This window comes from Pithys albifrons, chromosome 10, assembly GCF_047495875.1.
Source record: "Pithys albifrons albifrons isolate INPA30051 chromosome 10, PitAlb_v1, whole genome shotgun sequence".
Lineage (NCBI taxonomy): Eukaryota > Metazoa > Chordata > Aves > Passeriformes > Thamnophilidae > Pithys > Pithys albifrons.
Window position 1 is genome coordinate 6,816,839 of NC_092467.1, and position 14,800 is coordinate 6,831,638.

General features: G+C 56.2%; 1 protein-coding gene across 1 annotated transcript; it reads left to right on the forward strand.

The window, feature by feature from the left end:
- Window positions 1-270: 270 nt before the first annotated feature.
- On the forward strand, window positions 271-13,194 carry LHX4 (LIM homeobox 4). The gene is made up of 6 exons (XM_071565075.1): window positions 271-346; window positions 6,627-6,798; window positions 9,636-9,838; window positions 10,010-10,164; window positions 10,699-10,870; window positions 10,961-13,194. The coding sequence occupies exons 1-6, from the start codon at window positions 271-273 to the stop codon at window positions 11,356-11,358; spliced, it is 1,176 nt and encodes a 391-aa protein (XP_071421176.1). The 3' UTR covers window positions 11,359-13,194.
- The last annotated feature ends 1,606 nt before the right edge of the window (window positions 13,195-14,800 follow it).

Genomic DNA, 14,800 nt, shown 5'->3' on the forward strand with positions numbered 1-14,800 from the left:
CCCGCCCCTCGACTCCGGGCCCCGCCCCCTGTGGCGCGCCGAGGACGGTGATTGGCCGCGAGCGGCCCGTCCCGCCCCCGCCCCCCTGCGGGCGGTGACGTCAGGCGCGCTCCCCGCAGGGGAATGAATGGGAGGCGGCACCGGCACCGGGACACGGCACCGGGACACGGCACCGGGACTCGCCACCTCCCGCCGCCGGGCTCCGCCGGCCCGGCCCGCGGCTCTCACGCCCCTCTCCGCTCCCCTCCGTCGCCCCCCGGGCCAATTAAAATGATGCAAAGCTCCGCACTCGCTGCCGAAGGGGCTGTCAAGGGGCTTCCCGAGATCCTCGGTGTGCCGGTGCAACGTAAGGACCATTTTCTCTTCTCCCTTCTTCGCTCCGTGCCGCAGAGGCGGCCCCGGGCCGGCGGAGCAGGGCGGGCAGGGGCCGGCGGGGCAGCGCCCTGCGGGTGGGCAGGTGCCTCCGCTCCCGGTCGCTGCCGGCTCTGCCCTTCCCGTTTATATTTCCCCAGTGTGTTGCACCGTTAATGGACGTAAAAATTAGGAGCGTGCAGGAAGGGAGAGCGGTGTCCCGGGCGGGCGGGCGGGCAGCGGCGCGGGAGGCGTGCGGGGCGATGCGGGCCCGGCCCCGACGGGGAGGACGGCGCGGCGGCGGCTCTGGCGATGCGTGTGCAAGTGCGTGTGTGTCTGTGTGTGCGTCTGTGTGTCTGTCTGTGTGTCTGTGCGCGCGTGGCCCCGATCCCCGCCCGGCCCGCAGCGCAGGACACTCCGCTTATATCGTTTATCGTGACAGGCAGCGAAAGGCGGCGATGGGAAGGGACCCACGGGTGTGCGTGCGGGTTACGGGGATGGCGAGTCCGGCTGTGCACCGCGCGGCCCGCGGAGCGAGCGGGGCCGCCGTGTCCGTGTCTGTCCAAAAAGCAGCCACAGGTAGCGCGTTCGTGGGGGTGCGATAGGATACGTGTGTGTGTGTGTGTGTGTGTGTGTGTGTGTGTGTGTGTGTGTGTTGGCGCTTGTGTGTGTGCACACACGGGAGGATGGACCCCACAGGTGGATGGACCCGAGCAGGACACGCGACAGCCGGGTGTGACCCACAGGGGCCCCTCTTTTCTATAGGGGGGGGGGATGCCCCCTATGGATGGTGGGGGGGGGCGGTCGTGGCCGGTGCGCGGCCGAACGGGGGAGCTTATTATTTTCTCTCCGTTTCCAAACTGTTCCCGGAGCGGGGGAACCGCGCGGTGACAGTCGGGCGATGCTCGGCCCCCCCACAGTGGCACCGGGAAAGTTGAGGGGAGGGAGGACGAGTGAGGGCAGAGAGTTCGGGGAGGGGGGAGTGAGACGGGCCCGATCCCGGGAGACACACGGGATAACGGGGTGTGCTCACCCGGCCGCCTGCCCGCTCAGCACCAGGTTTCCCCCCATCGCTCGTCATTGCCCCCCAGGGTCTCCCCCGCCGTTCCGTGCCCTGCACCGGCCCCCAGCCCTCCGGGCGCCTGTAATTCGTTTTCTGTGGGTGTTTCGGCGGGGAGCGAGCCTGGTGCCCCTGCCCAACGCTGCTGGAAGCCGGTCCCCATCTCGGTGGGAGGGGGCCTGTCCCCGTTATCCCCTGGTTTGGTCCCGTTGTTGGGCTCCGGGAGGGGATCAGGTGGGCCCATTGATCCGCATTTCACCGCAGCAGAGAGGAAGAAAAATCACGGTCAAGAGCACAGAGCCGGCCCCGGTGCAGGGACAGGGCCGGGGACTGCCAGGGTTTGTCCCACGGCCGCATCCCGATGTCCCTCTGTGGGATTCCCAGCCGCAGCGTCACTTCTGTGGCCTCGGAGCCCCCCTGATTTAGGGAGAAATGAGGTGACTAAATCACTCTGGAGCAGCATCGCCCCAGCACAGCTCCCTGGTTTAGCCCTTCTGGGGTCCATCAAACTCCCCTGCCTGTGGCATTGCCATCCCTGTACCGACTGATGGATGTCAGCAATTAGCAGGAAAGAATCCAACGAGATATTATTATTACTACTACTATTACGATTACTATTATTTCTATTATTGCTATTATTATTATTATTATTATTATCATTATTTATTCAAGTGCAAAAAATAGTGGCAGAAGCAAAATAGATGAGGGTGGGCGGCTATAAAAGTTTTCATCATTCGGTGGTTCTGCAGCTGTCCCAGCCAAGCCCTGTGGTCGCTGCCAGCTCGCAGCCACCTGCTTTCATGTCGTGACAGCGTTGGGGCCTGATCCTTCCCCAGTTACACAGTACACAGCCCTCTCTGGGCCAAAGGGAATTGCACCTGGGCAGGGGACCCCTTTCCAAGGGGAGATCCCATCCCCCAGCAGCACCTCGATATTTCATTGTATATGCGAGGAAAATCAGTGACATTTTCATTTTTAATCGCTATTAAATCGCAGATTTTCCTCCCTGTTTAACCATCTGATTTAGCCGAGCCTGTGTCCTACAGCATCCTCTTTTCCATCCTCTTCTGCGGGATTTTGGGGAGCCGAGCCCTTCCCTTCTCCAGACAGCCTTGCAGACGGGATTGTTAAAAATAAAACTCCGAATATTATTTATGAATATTGTTTTGCAAATCTTACCGGAGTCAAAACTTGTGCCAAAGCCTGTGGGAACGGTGCCCGGGTGCCGGCAGGCTCTGGCCAAGGGGCTGGAGGCGGGGGAGTGATTAATCGCCGCTGGGAAAGTCGTTTGCCCGCAGCAGAGAAATGAATTGGAGGGGTTTGCATGCGAAGGAATGAGGTTTTCTCCCCGTGGAAAGACTTTATAAAGAAACCCCAGTCTGGTGCTTTCCTTTGATTCGGTGCGGGCTCCGGTACCGGCGGACCGGGCCGCCTTTGTGTTCCAGTTTTCCGCCCGCATTCCCGGCCACCCTTTCTGCAGCATCCTCGGGTGACCATCCCTTCCCCTGAAAAGGACCAAATACAGCCCAAAAGCGGGGAGTGGTTGGACACCGCGGTGCCCGGCGGGGCTGGGCTGGGGGCGCCCCGGGGAGCGCATCCCCCCCCGCTGCCCCCGCATCCCCCTCCCCCGCGCAGTTTCAGAGGGGGTTTTGCGGTCTGACGGATTACTGAGCCCACTGGCGAGTCGGTTTCGTTTCCGTCGTTATTTCTTTAATTTTTCCCGTCGGCGAGAAACGGGGCTGGAGGATGGACCCGCCGCTAATAAATCACGGTGGCGGCGGGGGCGTGGGGCCCCTGCCAGGCCAGCGAGAGGGTGCCCGTGCGTGGGAGGCTGCGTGGGGAGGCGGGGGATTGCAGATCTGCCCGCGGCTTTTAATGGGATACGGCCAAATCCCGGCCGGGCAGCTGCCGGCGGCAGGCAGGGATGCACATCACCCCAGGGAGGGGGTGACCCCCAAACTTACACCCCCCGCTTGTTTTGAGGCTGCTGCATCCCTGCGGTGGTCCCGGGGTGGAGCGGAGGGGACACCGCGACGTGTCCCCCCCGGAGAGTCGAGCAAACCACCCTGCGCACAGAGCCAGCCCGAGGATGCTGTTGGTGGGCTAAGACAGGGAAGGGAGTGCGTCATTCCTGTTGTATCAATTATGTCCACTAACTTTATTCCTGTTCTATCAAATAATTTAGTGGAAACGAGGGTAATAAATGCGAGACAGGGAGGGAGCCACGTCCGTTGCAAAGCACAAAGCAGGTCGCAAGGCGTGAATTTAAGATATTTTCTCTATGCAAACCAGTAGTCTGACTGGGACACCTCTTGGTTCCTCTAGGAGCTCCCTCTTTTTATTATTATTTTTATTTTTATTATTATTGTTATTATTATTATTATTATTATTATTATTATTATTATTATTGTTGTTGTTGTTGTTGTGCACGGGGGAAAGCAGCCAAGTGGGTGCGAGCTCTGCACCTCTGTGTGCACACACAGACATCATTGCATACACAGACCGGTGTGCGTGGGGCTGGTGCTGTCCATCTGCAGCGAGACTGAAAGGAAAATCGGTCTCTTCTTAAAAAAAACCAAAATAGTTTTCTCTGGAAATTTGAAGGGAGATATTGTGTTATTGGCTGCAGTTGTTTGCCTGTTAAAATTGAGCTGTGTTGCTGCTTTTAGGGAGGAGAAAGCTGTTTGTTACCTTGTGAGTGTGTGTGTATATACATGTAGGATGTGCACATATAAATACATCCACGTTTTATATAAATAATCATTTATATATAAAACATGTTTCCTAAAGGTGCACAGGCGGTTATGAAATAACTGAGAAGGATTTCCTCGGGCTGATGCTGAGCTGGTGCCATCGCCGGTGCCAGCGGCTTTTGCATCGCTCTCAAACAGATTTAACAAATCCAATGTGGAAAATGTGGCTGGTGTCGACCTGGAGGCGCGGTGGTGGAGGGAGGGAAGTGAAGCATTCAGGTGTTCCCAAAGCGGGAAGAAAAAGAGGGACCTATAGAAGCCGTAGAAATTTTCCGTTTTAAAATTTATTCTGCTGTTAATGCGGCAGAGGTTTAAATGGCAGCAATAACTACGGTCTGAGGGGCACTGGGATTGTAACTAACCTGGGGAATGATGAAATAAGCTGCCTTCAAGTGAGGTACGTGTCAGTACCCCAAAGGATTTTGAAACAATGTTGTCTGAGGCTGTAACAACATGATTATTTCCTGTGCTCTTTTTCTCCTTTCCCTCCTTAATTTTCTTCTTCTCCCTTTCTTTCCTCTTCTCCCCCCTTTCTCTCTTATTTCCCCCTATTTCTTTCTGACCTTCCTTCCTCTGTCTTTCCTTTTTCCCTTTCCCCTTTTCCTTTTTGCTCTTTTCCTCTCTTGTCCCATTTAATTCCTTTTCTCTTTTTCACGCTTTTTCGTTTTTCCATTTTTTCAATTCTTTTGGCTTTCTCCTTTGGTTTTTCCTTTTTCCTATTTCCTTTTTACTCTTTCGTTTTTTAAATCTTTTTGGGTTTTGCAAGATTTTTTTTCCGTTTAAAAACCTTTTTCCTTTCTAAGCATATTTCCTTTTAAAATTATTTTCCTTTTTTATCTTTCTCCTTTTTAAAAATATTTTTCCTTTTTTATCTTTCCCCCTTTTTTATTTTTCCCTGTTTTATCATGTTTCTTTTTTATCTTTCTACTTTAAAAATCCTTTTCTTTTTAATATTTTCCCCTTTTTTGTATTTTCCCTTTTTCATATTTTTCTTTTTAAAATATATCTTCCCTCTTAACTTTTTTCCCCTTTTCCCTTTTTCAAACATATTTGCCTTTTTTTTTAATCTTTCCAGTTTTTCCTTTTTTATTCCTCCTTTTTCCCTTCCCGGTAACACCCAGGCCAGAACCTCCCCCTTGCTCCCTCCACCGACCCACCCATGCCTGGGGCAGCACAGGGAGCGGTTCCTCTGCCATTCCCATCCCTTGTCCTTCACATCCCGGCTGTGCCACTCCGGCTGGGGACAACCCAGCCCCTCCTAAGCCTCGACAGCAGTTGGAGCAGCATAATTCCCCAAAAAATAACAACACCCCCTTTTCCACATTGGAATTCTCTGCCAGCAGCTCCATGCTGGGGAGGGAACAGCCCTTCTACAAAGCATCTCTCCTGTTCTAACTCTCCAGCTGTGGCCATGGGGGTGGGTTTCCCCCCCAAAAAATCCATCTGCTTTCCTGTGTGTGGGTCAGCTTTATGTGCCTGGCTTGTACCGGGAATTCTGCTCCTGCAGACTCTTGCTGTACATCCCATTTATTCCTAGCTATGGGCAGAGAGAGAAAGAAATATCCAGCTCTCCAGATCTATTGGTGCTGTACATCTGTAGGCAGATGTGTAGGAATCCAGATGACCAGGGATGTATCTTGCCATAGGAAAAGCCTTCCCTCTCCAGGCATCCTCCCACAGGCTGGATGGAGGGAGGGCTGGATGGGACTGATTTCCCTGGGTCCTGCTGCTCTGCTCCAGCTTGGCCGTGCTTCAGCCCACATTTCCCAGCCATTTCCAGTGACAGGAGTCTCTAACACTGGATGGATGGGAGAAAGTGGGCAGAAACCTGCTGTCCCTGCCAGGAAAACCGGGGTCCAAAGGGGTGTTGAACCATGGGAGATGCAAAAACATGTGGTGCCCTGGCAGGGAGAGGGGCACTGGGCACCTGCAGGAGGGACCGGCACGGGTGGCTCGTTGTCCTCGGGATGCAGAGGGAGTGGAGGCAAAGAGGCATTTGTCCACGTTGGAACAGCCTTTGACAGTGGGTTGGAGGTGGTTGGTGTCCTTCACCTCTGGATCCCAGCTGGGGCCCCACCGGTGACCCCCTGGCCCATGGGAAGTAACAAGCTGTGTTGGGGTCTTGTGGGATGCCGTTCTAGAGGGAGCGAGAGGCAGGCAGGGAAACAGGCGGCAGGGAGCAGGACATGGTCTGAAAAATGGGGTGCAGAAAGGAGAAGCATCACGCATGTGTGTGTCTGTGTCCAGAAAAGCCGGTGGTGGGCTTTGATATCCCAGAGGCTTTTGGCAAAGGTCTGCAAAGGAAGCTGTGCTGGGACACCAGCGAGTTGAGGAGTGGCAACTCCTCCCCCCACAAAGCCCTGGCGTGTGCCCAGGCGGGGCTTTGCCAGCCAGGTGGGGGCTCTGAGGAGGTTGCGGGGGCTGACGCTGCTCTTCTCTCCATCCCTCTCCCCCCTGCCCAGAGATCCCCCAGTGCGCCGGCTGTAACCAGCACATCCTGGACAAGTTCATCCTCAAGGTCCTGGACCGGCACTGGCACAGCTCCTGCCTCAAGTGTGCCGACTGCCAGATGCAGCTGGCCGACCGCTGCTTCTCCCGGGCCGGCAGCGTCTACTGCAAGGAGGATTTCTTCAAGTGAGTACCTGGCGGGGGCACAGCCCCCCGAAAGCGGCGTCTCCCTGCCTGAGAAGCAAACACACAACCTATTTTTAAGCATAATTTCGCCAAAAACTTCCTACGTCGTTTGTTGTTGTTGTTGTTGTGAAAATAAAGGGAATGTTGGAATCCAGCTGCTGCAAGCTGAATGCTGGTTGTTGGGATTTAACCACCTGAAAGCCCCAAATCTCCGCGATGCTCCTGTCCCTTCCCTGTGCTGGTGTTCAGCCTCCGGGATAACATCCTGTGGCGGTTCGGCAGCGGCCCCGGCTCTGCTCGGAGCTAGAGGGCAGGAGAAACTCGCACAAGGCAGCAGTAACGCTGCTTGTTCCTTCCGAGTCCTTCACTCTCCTCGCCGGGATTTGCTAATGCTGTTTTTCTGCCTTCACCTCTTTTCTTTCCGCCTTTTTTTTTAAATCCTTTTTTTGCTCCCATTAGTTGAAAAACCTCATTTGGTTGCGTTGGCAGCTGCCTCTGACCGGTGTGATGCCCCAGCCTTGGCGTTTCCCTGCTCCCCTGAGACAGGACAACCCGTTCCTCATTAAAAATGGACTTTTCAGTGGGGATGCTCTTGTTTCCTGGCTGCTAGTGAAACCTGGGAGTGTTCCTGAGGGGTGGCAGAGGGTCACCTGTCACCCCTCACTACCAGCCAGATAAACCAACCGATGGCCACTACAACTAGTCCCCAGACAGGACTTTTCCTGCCTGCCCATCCCTGGGCTCTCAGGCCTCCTACATCCTCCCCCATCTCCTCCTCAGCCACCAGGACCAAAGATGCAGTTTGAATTTCTCCTTCCCAGCGATGGTCAAAGCAGCTGCTCCAGCCTGGGTAATAACACTTCACTTCTGATATTTTCCAGCCTATTAATCTCCAAGTCATTTAAATAGTCGCCCAAAAGGTGTGGGTAATCAATGTTAATTGGAGTTGAAAGATCAGCGACTCTCTCAGATGAGGTCCTGCCTGGATTATTTGGTGCCAATCAATAGCAGTTCGGCGCTCGCCCGAGCACTCGCCTCACCTTTCCTTCACCGCTCATTGATTTCGGGCTAGAGAACCTGTGGAGGACGTGAGGATTTCAGTACAACTTCAGGGGCACCTGGCAATGCTTGAGCTGCTTCGGGAAAGATCAGATTGATTTTTGATTTTTATCTTCTTTTTCCTCCCCTAAATCGCAGCTCTTGGTCCCCAACCATGGGTGTCTCTGTTCTGGGTCCGGCCATGCCCAGGTGGTGTGAGAACCCCATGGGGTGCTGGAGAGGTTGTTAAGATGACTTTTATAGTGTTCTGTGAGAAGGGGAGGATGGGACTGCAGAGGGGGAACCAGCTCAACTTGGGAGTGGAAAAGCATTGTCTGTCTGTCCATCCTACTCTCTCTGTACATGCCTGCCTCTTTGCTTCCCTCCATTCCCACCATCCCTTCATCCCTTCTTCCATACCTTCATCCCTGCCTTTATTGTCCATTCCAACCCTGCCTTCATCCTTCCCTTTATCCTCCATTCTGTCCCTCCCTCCCTCTGTCCATCTCCTATCCGTCCCTCTCTCATCTCTCCCTCCCCCCATCCTGCCCACCCTCTCCCACCTTCCCTCCCAGGAATTTCCTCCTCACCTTCTGCTTCCAACACCCTGAAACCGCGCTGGCACTACTTGTGCCCAGTGCCTGCCCCCCATCCCTGGGTGACACCTGCGTGACTTGGGGACTGTCCCAAGGACCCAGATTTGGTGGCTCTGTCCTGGCTTTCCACAGGGCATGAGGGCATGGATAGCCATGGGGCTTGAGGGTGATTTTGCTCCATCAGAGGATTTTCAGCCCTCGTGGAACAGTGAGAGGTGCTTGGGGTGGCTGCACCCTCTGGGCACCCCTGAATGCCACTGCCTGTCCCCTGCAGCCTCGGATGTTCTGGGCTGTCTCCTTCAAAGCAGATAGGGCTGTTTAAGGTGTAGAGGACACATTATTCCAGTAGCTTTCTCACCAGGGCTGCTGCTGTGATGCCGGGATGGCTCCATGGGGTCCTGGTGTCCTACTGTGGGGTGTTTAAGGGCACTGTAGGGAGCAAAGGAGATCCTGCAGAGCCCTTGAGGTGCCAAAGGGAGGTGCAGATCTGTCCCAGGTCAATCTCAGCGTCTGTTGCTGAAAACACCAATGGAATGTCCACTTGCTTTTGACTTTCGCCTGTGCTGCCACCACCTCATGTCATGTGTCACCCTCGTGCTGTTAATTCAGGGAATTCACTTCTTGGACGCTCCTTCCACACTTCCTGCACCATTCTGCATGTTCCTTGCATGCTTTCCCCACATTTCTTGCACGCTCATTGCATGCACTTTCCACACTTCTTGTCTCATTCTCTCACACCCTTGGCATGTGGTTTCACACTACTTGCACTCTTCTTGCAGCTGTGCTGTTGGGTTTGGTCGTGCCTGTGCCTGCCCCACACCAGCCCACCCAATGCCCCTGCCAGGCCGTCGTTATGGTGTAAGAGCCCCATCATTCTGCATTAATCTGGGATTCATCTTGCCAGTGGGGCAGCGTAATTAATTTATTTGGTATTAATGTGGATGAAATATGTACTGTCCTTGCAGGGGAAAATCAGGCAGCCTATAAGCATTAGTTAAAAGAACCATTAAAATCAAACCTTCCTCAGCTCCATTAGGCCAGTCTCTCACTCTGAGGAAGATAAACCCCCGCGGTGTGAAGTGTCATGCATAATAAGGTTGATTGCTGGTTTAAACTCTGCCCTGTCTCCTGGTCCTCGTCCCAACTCCGACCAGCAAAGCCCACCTCGCCGGGGGGCTCAGGGTCATCCACTTCTCCTTGCAGGCGTTTCGGGACGAAATGCACGGCGTGCCAGCAGGGCATCCCCCCCACCCAGGTGGTCCGCAAAGCCCAGGACTTCGTGTACCACCTGCACTGCTTCGCCTGCATCATCTGCAGCCGGCAGCTGGCCACCGGCGATGAGTTCTACCTGATGGAGGACGGGCGGCTGGTCTGCAAGGAGGACTACGAGACTGCCAAGCAGAACGGTAGGGACCCCTGAGGGGCTGCGAGGGGCACAGCACACCGCGGGCTGGCCACGGCTCGTGTCACTGTGTGCCTGTGCGAAAGGGTCACTGCGGGCTCTGGGGCAGCTGGGGAGATACTCCCAGTGGCCTGGGCGGGCAGTTCGGGAATGTCACCGGCTGCTTCACTTGCAGATGACTCCGAGGCGGGCGCGAAGCGGCCCCGGACCACCATCACAGCCAAGCAACTGGAAACGCTGAAGAATGCCTACAAAAACTCCCCCAAACCTGCCCGGCACGTGCGGGAGCAGCTCTCCTCCGAGACGGGGCTTGACATGAGGGTGGTGCAGGTGAGGCTGTGGGGGTGCCCCTCTCCACCCTGCCCCCGGCAAAGGGTGACACTCGGGTCCCTCTGCGGTGCCTGGTTGCTGTGTTTCAGGGGATGCAGGGGTGGCAGCGGTATTGGGGTGACACGGGTTCCTGGGAGCTGGGCTGCAGGGGTGCTGGGGTCCTGGATTGCATGGATGTGTGGGAGCTTGGGGTGCAGGGGTGTGGCATGCAGGGTTGTAGAAGTTTAGGTGGGGTGGAGTTTAGGGGTGCTGGGTTTCATGGGATTGTAGGTGTTGGAACGCAGGGTTGCAAGGATGCTGGTGGTGCTGCTGTGCCAGGGTGTTGGCACGCTGGGGTGCAGGAGTGCTGGATTGCAGGGGTGCTGGCATGTGGGGTTGCAGGGGTGCTGGGTAGGAAGGATGCTGGGATGTAGGTGTGCCAGAGCGCTGGCATTCTGAGATGTAGGGGTTCCGTGGGTGCTGGATGCAGGGATGCTGGCAGGCAGGACTGTCGGGGTGCCGTGGTGCCATCGATTCCGCCATTTCCCTCTCCAGGTGTGGTTCCAGAACCGCCGGGCCAAGGAGAAGCGGCTGAAGAAGGACGCCGGGCGGCATCGCTGGGGGCAGTTCTACAAGAGCGTCAAGCGGAGCCGCGGGGGTGGGAAGCTGGAGAAGGAGAGCTCGGCCGAGGAGTGCGGCGTCAGCGACAGCGAGCTGAGCTTCCGCGGTGAGCGGGGCGCCCGTGCGGGGTAGGGGGGCCGCGGGGCTGCCCCCTGCGCTGACTCCCCACCTCTGCTCTCTCTCCTCTCCCTGGCAGAAGACCAGATCCTCTCCGAGCTCGGCCACAACAACAGGGTTTACGGCACCGTGGGGGACGTGGCGGGCGGACAGTTGCTGAACGGCAGCTTCTCCATGGAGGGCACGGGACAGTCGTACCAGGACTTGCGGGACGGGAGTCCCTACGGCCTCCCGCAGTCGCCGTCCTCCATCTCCTCCCTGCCGTCCCACCCGCCCTTGCTCAACGGGCTGGACTACGCCATGGACGGCAGCCTGGGGCTGGTGGCCCACGGGGCGCAGGGGGTGAGTCAGACGCTGCGGGCCATGGCCGGGGGGGGCCCCACCTCCGACATCTCCACGGGCAGCAGCGTCGGGTACCCAGACTTTCCCACCAGCCCGGCCTCCTGGCTGGACGACATGGATCACCCTCCTTTCTAAGCGCTGCTCGCCTCCCGCCCCGGCCCCCTCGCTCCCCCCAGCCCGCAAGCGCAGCACTGAGGGCACCCGCCGGCGGTTGACCTTTCCAGGATTTCCCATGGGAATTGGCCCAGGAGGGATGGAGGAAGGGGACGCAGCACTGGCGGTGGATGGGGGCGACTGTGCTCGGGGCGGGGAGCATGGATGCCTTTGGGTGTAAGCACAAGAGAGGTGTCGGCACACGGCGGGGACCCGGCGCGGGGCTGGGGCACGGAGGGGCGCTGCGATGGGGTGGGACGGCGGGAGGGAAAGAAGGACAATCAGGGCTGGCAGAGTCCGTCCCGGCACACGCGCCAGCCCCGCACCCTGCCCTGCCGAGCACCGCTGCTATTTTCAAGAGTTATTTTTCGATATGGAGTTGAAATGCAACTCGGCGCTGTCCGGAGCCTCAGCATAAAGAGATTGTATATTGTAGAAGGGTTTATTTTGCCGGGGACAGATCCGAGCAAGGCCATTGTCCCGCTGCCCGGGGGCGATGCTGCCGGGGAAGATCCTGCCTGCTCCCGGCCTGGTGGCCCCTGGTGACTTATCCCTGGGAATGCAGGAGTGTTTATGGAGCATCCCTGCCATTTCGCCATGGTCACGCGATGGGGAGGAATTTAAAAAACTGCCTCTAGCTCGGGATGCCCACTGGCCAAGCTGGGCTGTGGTGGAGCCAGCCAGGATGCTCGGGGCTGGCACATGGAAAGCAGCTGCTGGAAGGGTGGGTGGGAGAGGTGGGCAATGTTTGCTCTGAGGGTATTGCAAAAAAATCTCCCCCCAAAAGGGGGGAAAGGGTATTTTGTCAGCTGCAAAAGCAACTGCATGGTGAGGAGCAGAGGGGTTTGGGGTGTGAGATGTCCCTGATACAGGCCATCCTCCTGCTTTGTGCTGTGGGGATGATGGCACCAAGGGTGGGTACAGGCATCCAGGGAAGGTCCAGGTGGCTTTGGCACACCCTGCAAACCCCATGGGGTCTGCTCCTGACCAGCCCCTTACTCAAAACCCACATGTGCATCTCCCCCAGCACAGCCTGCATCCCCTACCCTCAGACATTGAGCCCCAAGGATAAAATCCAGCTCCACCCTCTCCACCTGGGGTGCCCAGCTCTGACCCAGGCCCTCAGCGATACCCTGGCTATGGGGCACCTGCCCTCCCTTCTGGCTCTGGGGTGATGCTGATGATCCCAGCCTGCCCTTCAGGAAGGGCTGTGGGTGGATCCCCTTAGCCTGCTGCTGTCAGAGGCATGGGAGCTCTGAAAGCAAAGGGGAAAAAAATAAAAATTAAAAAAAAAAAGCCACACAAGAAAGCACATCACTGGTCTGTCCCTGTCCCTCCTTGCCCTCCCAGCTGGGTGCATTGGTGCTGCAGGAGCTGCCCCAGCCGCATCCGTGTGCCTCCCCCTCCCCAGCCTTGGGTGCTGCTTTGTGCCAAGCCCCCGGCCTTTCTGGCGCTGGTGGGGAGGGGGACGAGGGAGAGCCGTGCCTGCTGCTCTCCATTCCCCTTTGACAAGGCCAAATGCCTCCTCCCCTTGCTGTGTAAATTTTGTACAGTTCCAGAAAGTAAGAGTCTTGTTTCTTGGGGGGGAAAAAAGGAACAAAATAAAACCCAACAAAAAACAATAATAAAAAAATTTCAAAGAATAAAACCTTATTTATTGCCATGTCTTGGGGAGAAACGATCCTGCCAAATGCCCTCGAATTCGGGCCCAGGGCGTTGCTTTTGTACCCTGCCTCCAGTGCATTGGCATGAGATGTGTACAGTCACCCCCTCTGCCATGAGGGAAAGCGATGGCAAATAAACTCGGGATGCTCTTTAGCAGCTGCTGTCTTTGGGATTTTCTTCCTCACTGGGAGGGCCGTGGCCACCATCAGCACTGCCTGCTCTGGCACTCATGGCTGTTTGGGGTGGGGATCCCTGGTGTCTGGACCAGGAACTTGGCATCCCTGGATGGGACAAGTGACATTGGCCATGCTGCCCGGGCTTTTAGTGGGCAGAGAGGTGGGTGGGTTAGGGTGGGCATCTCCATCACTGCCACATGGCACCCCAAGGTGCCACAGCCTTCCTGCCACCATGCAGGGGTGACAGTGGCTGTGCTCAGTGGGCACAGGTGAGATGAAAGAGCCATGCCAGGCCGAATGGGGGGGTCCAAGGCCCTCCATGGGCACCGGTGTGTTGGCTTTCTATATTTTAATCATTTTAACATTTAATGCTTCTCAATTAAAGTGATTTCCTGGAGTAGATGCCAAGCTTAGGGCGAATGCACATTAACCACTTTCTGTATCGGTAGTTAAAGGCACCAAGGGATTTAAACAGCAATCCGCAAGGCTGCTGGGGAAAGGTTTGGCTGAATAAAGCAGATTATAAACAATAATATATGTCTTTCTCTCCTCCCCCCCACCCCTGCTTTCTTTTTTTTTTGGAAAGGCTCCAACCTCACAAACAGACCTAAAGTGCTATAAACATCTCCAGGGCTGAGCGCTCAGGCCCCAAATGTGCTCTCTGAAAGCCCTGGCACTGTGGCTGCTGCTTTTCATCCCAGCTTTAACGGAGTTTTTTATTACCCAGCATGTCCATCAAGCCAGGCAGTGGCTGTGCATTATGGCACTGCACAGGGGTGGCCTCGCTTGTCCCCAACCTTGATGCCACCATCACAAAGCCAGCGTGACCCCAGTACCAGGGTTGGCATCTTTGCTATCCTGACGCAAAAGCTGTGATGAGCCTGGCCACTGCCAGCCTGGGCAGGGGAAGGGGAGCAGAAGCCATTGTGGGCCCTTGCTTAATATTAAGTTAATGGAAAATCACTCGCCAAGCCATTTTGTCCCCACCATGGGGCCTGGCCCGTGCTGTGTGTGGTGCAGTGGCAATGCTGGAGTCAGTGCAGTGACTTTGCTGGCAGGAGCCACAGACACCGTGAGGGGCCAAAAAAACCCACACGTGCCTCCTGCCCAGCCAGCCCTTAGTGAAGGGAACGTTCCCATTTATTTTCCTGAGCCTGGATGTGCTGCAGAAAGGACTTGATGACTTGCTGTGCTCTCTGTCACAGCAATGGAGATTTCCTACACTCCCCCCTAAGGCTGCAAATCTTCTCTGGGGAAAAGCAAACTTGTCACAATGACCCACAGGGAAGCCACAGTCTCCTCTTGCCACACGCTCCCCCAATGCAGCAGCCTCCCTTCCAGCTACCCCAGAGCACAAACCCAGCCCTGGCAGCTCCTGTGACCCACCAGCATGGCCCAGGCAGGGTCCTGATGAGGAAGCAGGTAGCCCCACAACCATTCAGCACTAAGGCCTTGCAACGAGGCACATTTTTCCCATTTTCTAAATATATGGCCAGCTGAGAAGATCATGAATTATCTGAGAGACCCTCAGGGATGATAAGGTGGGTGCAAGTTTATGTCTGTGCCCAGCTCTTATAAACCCC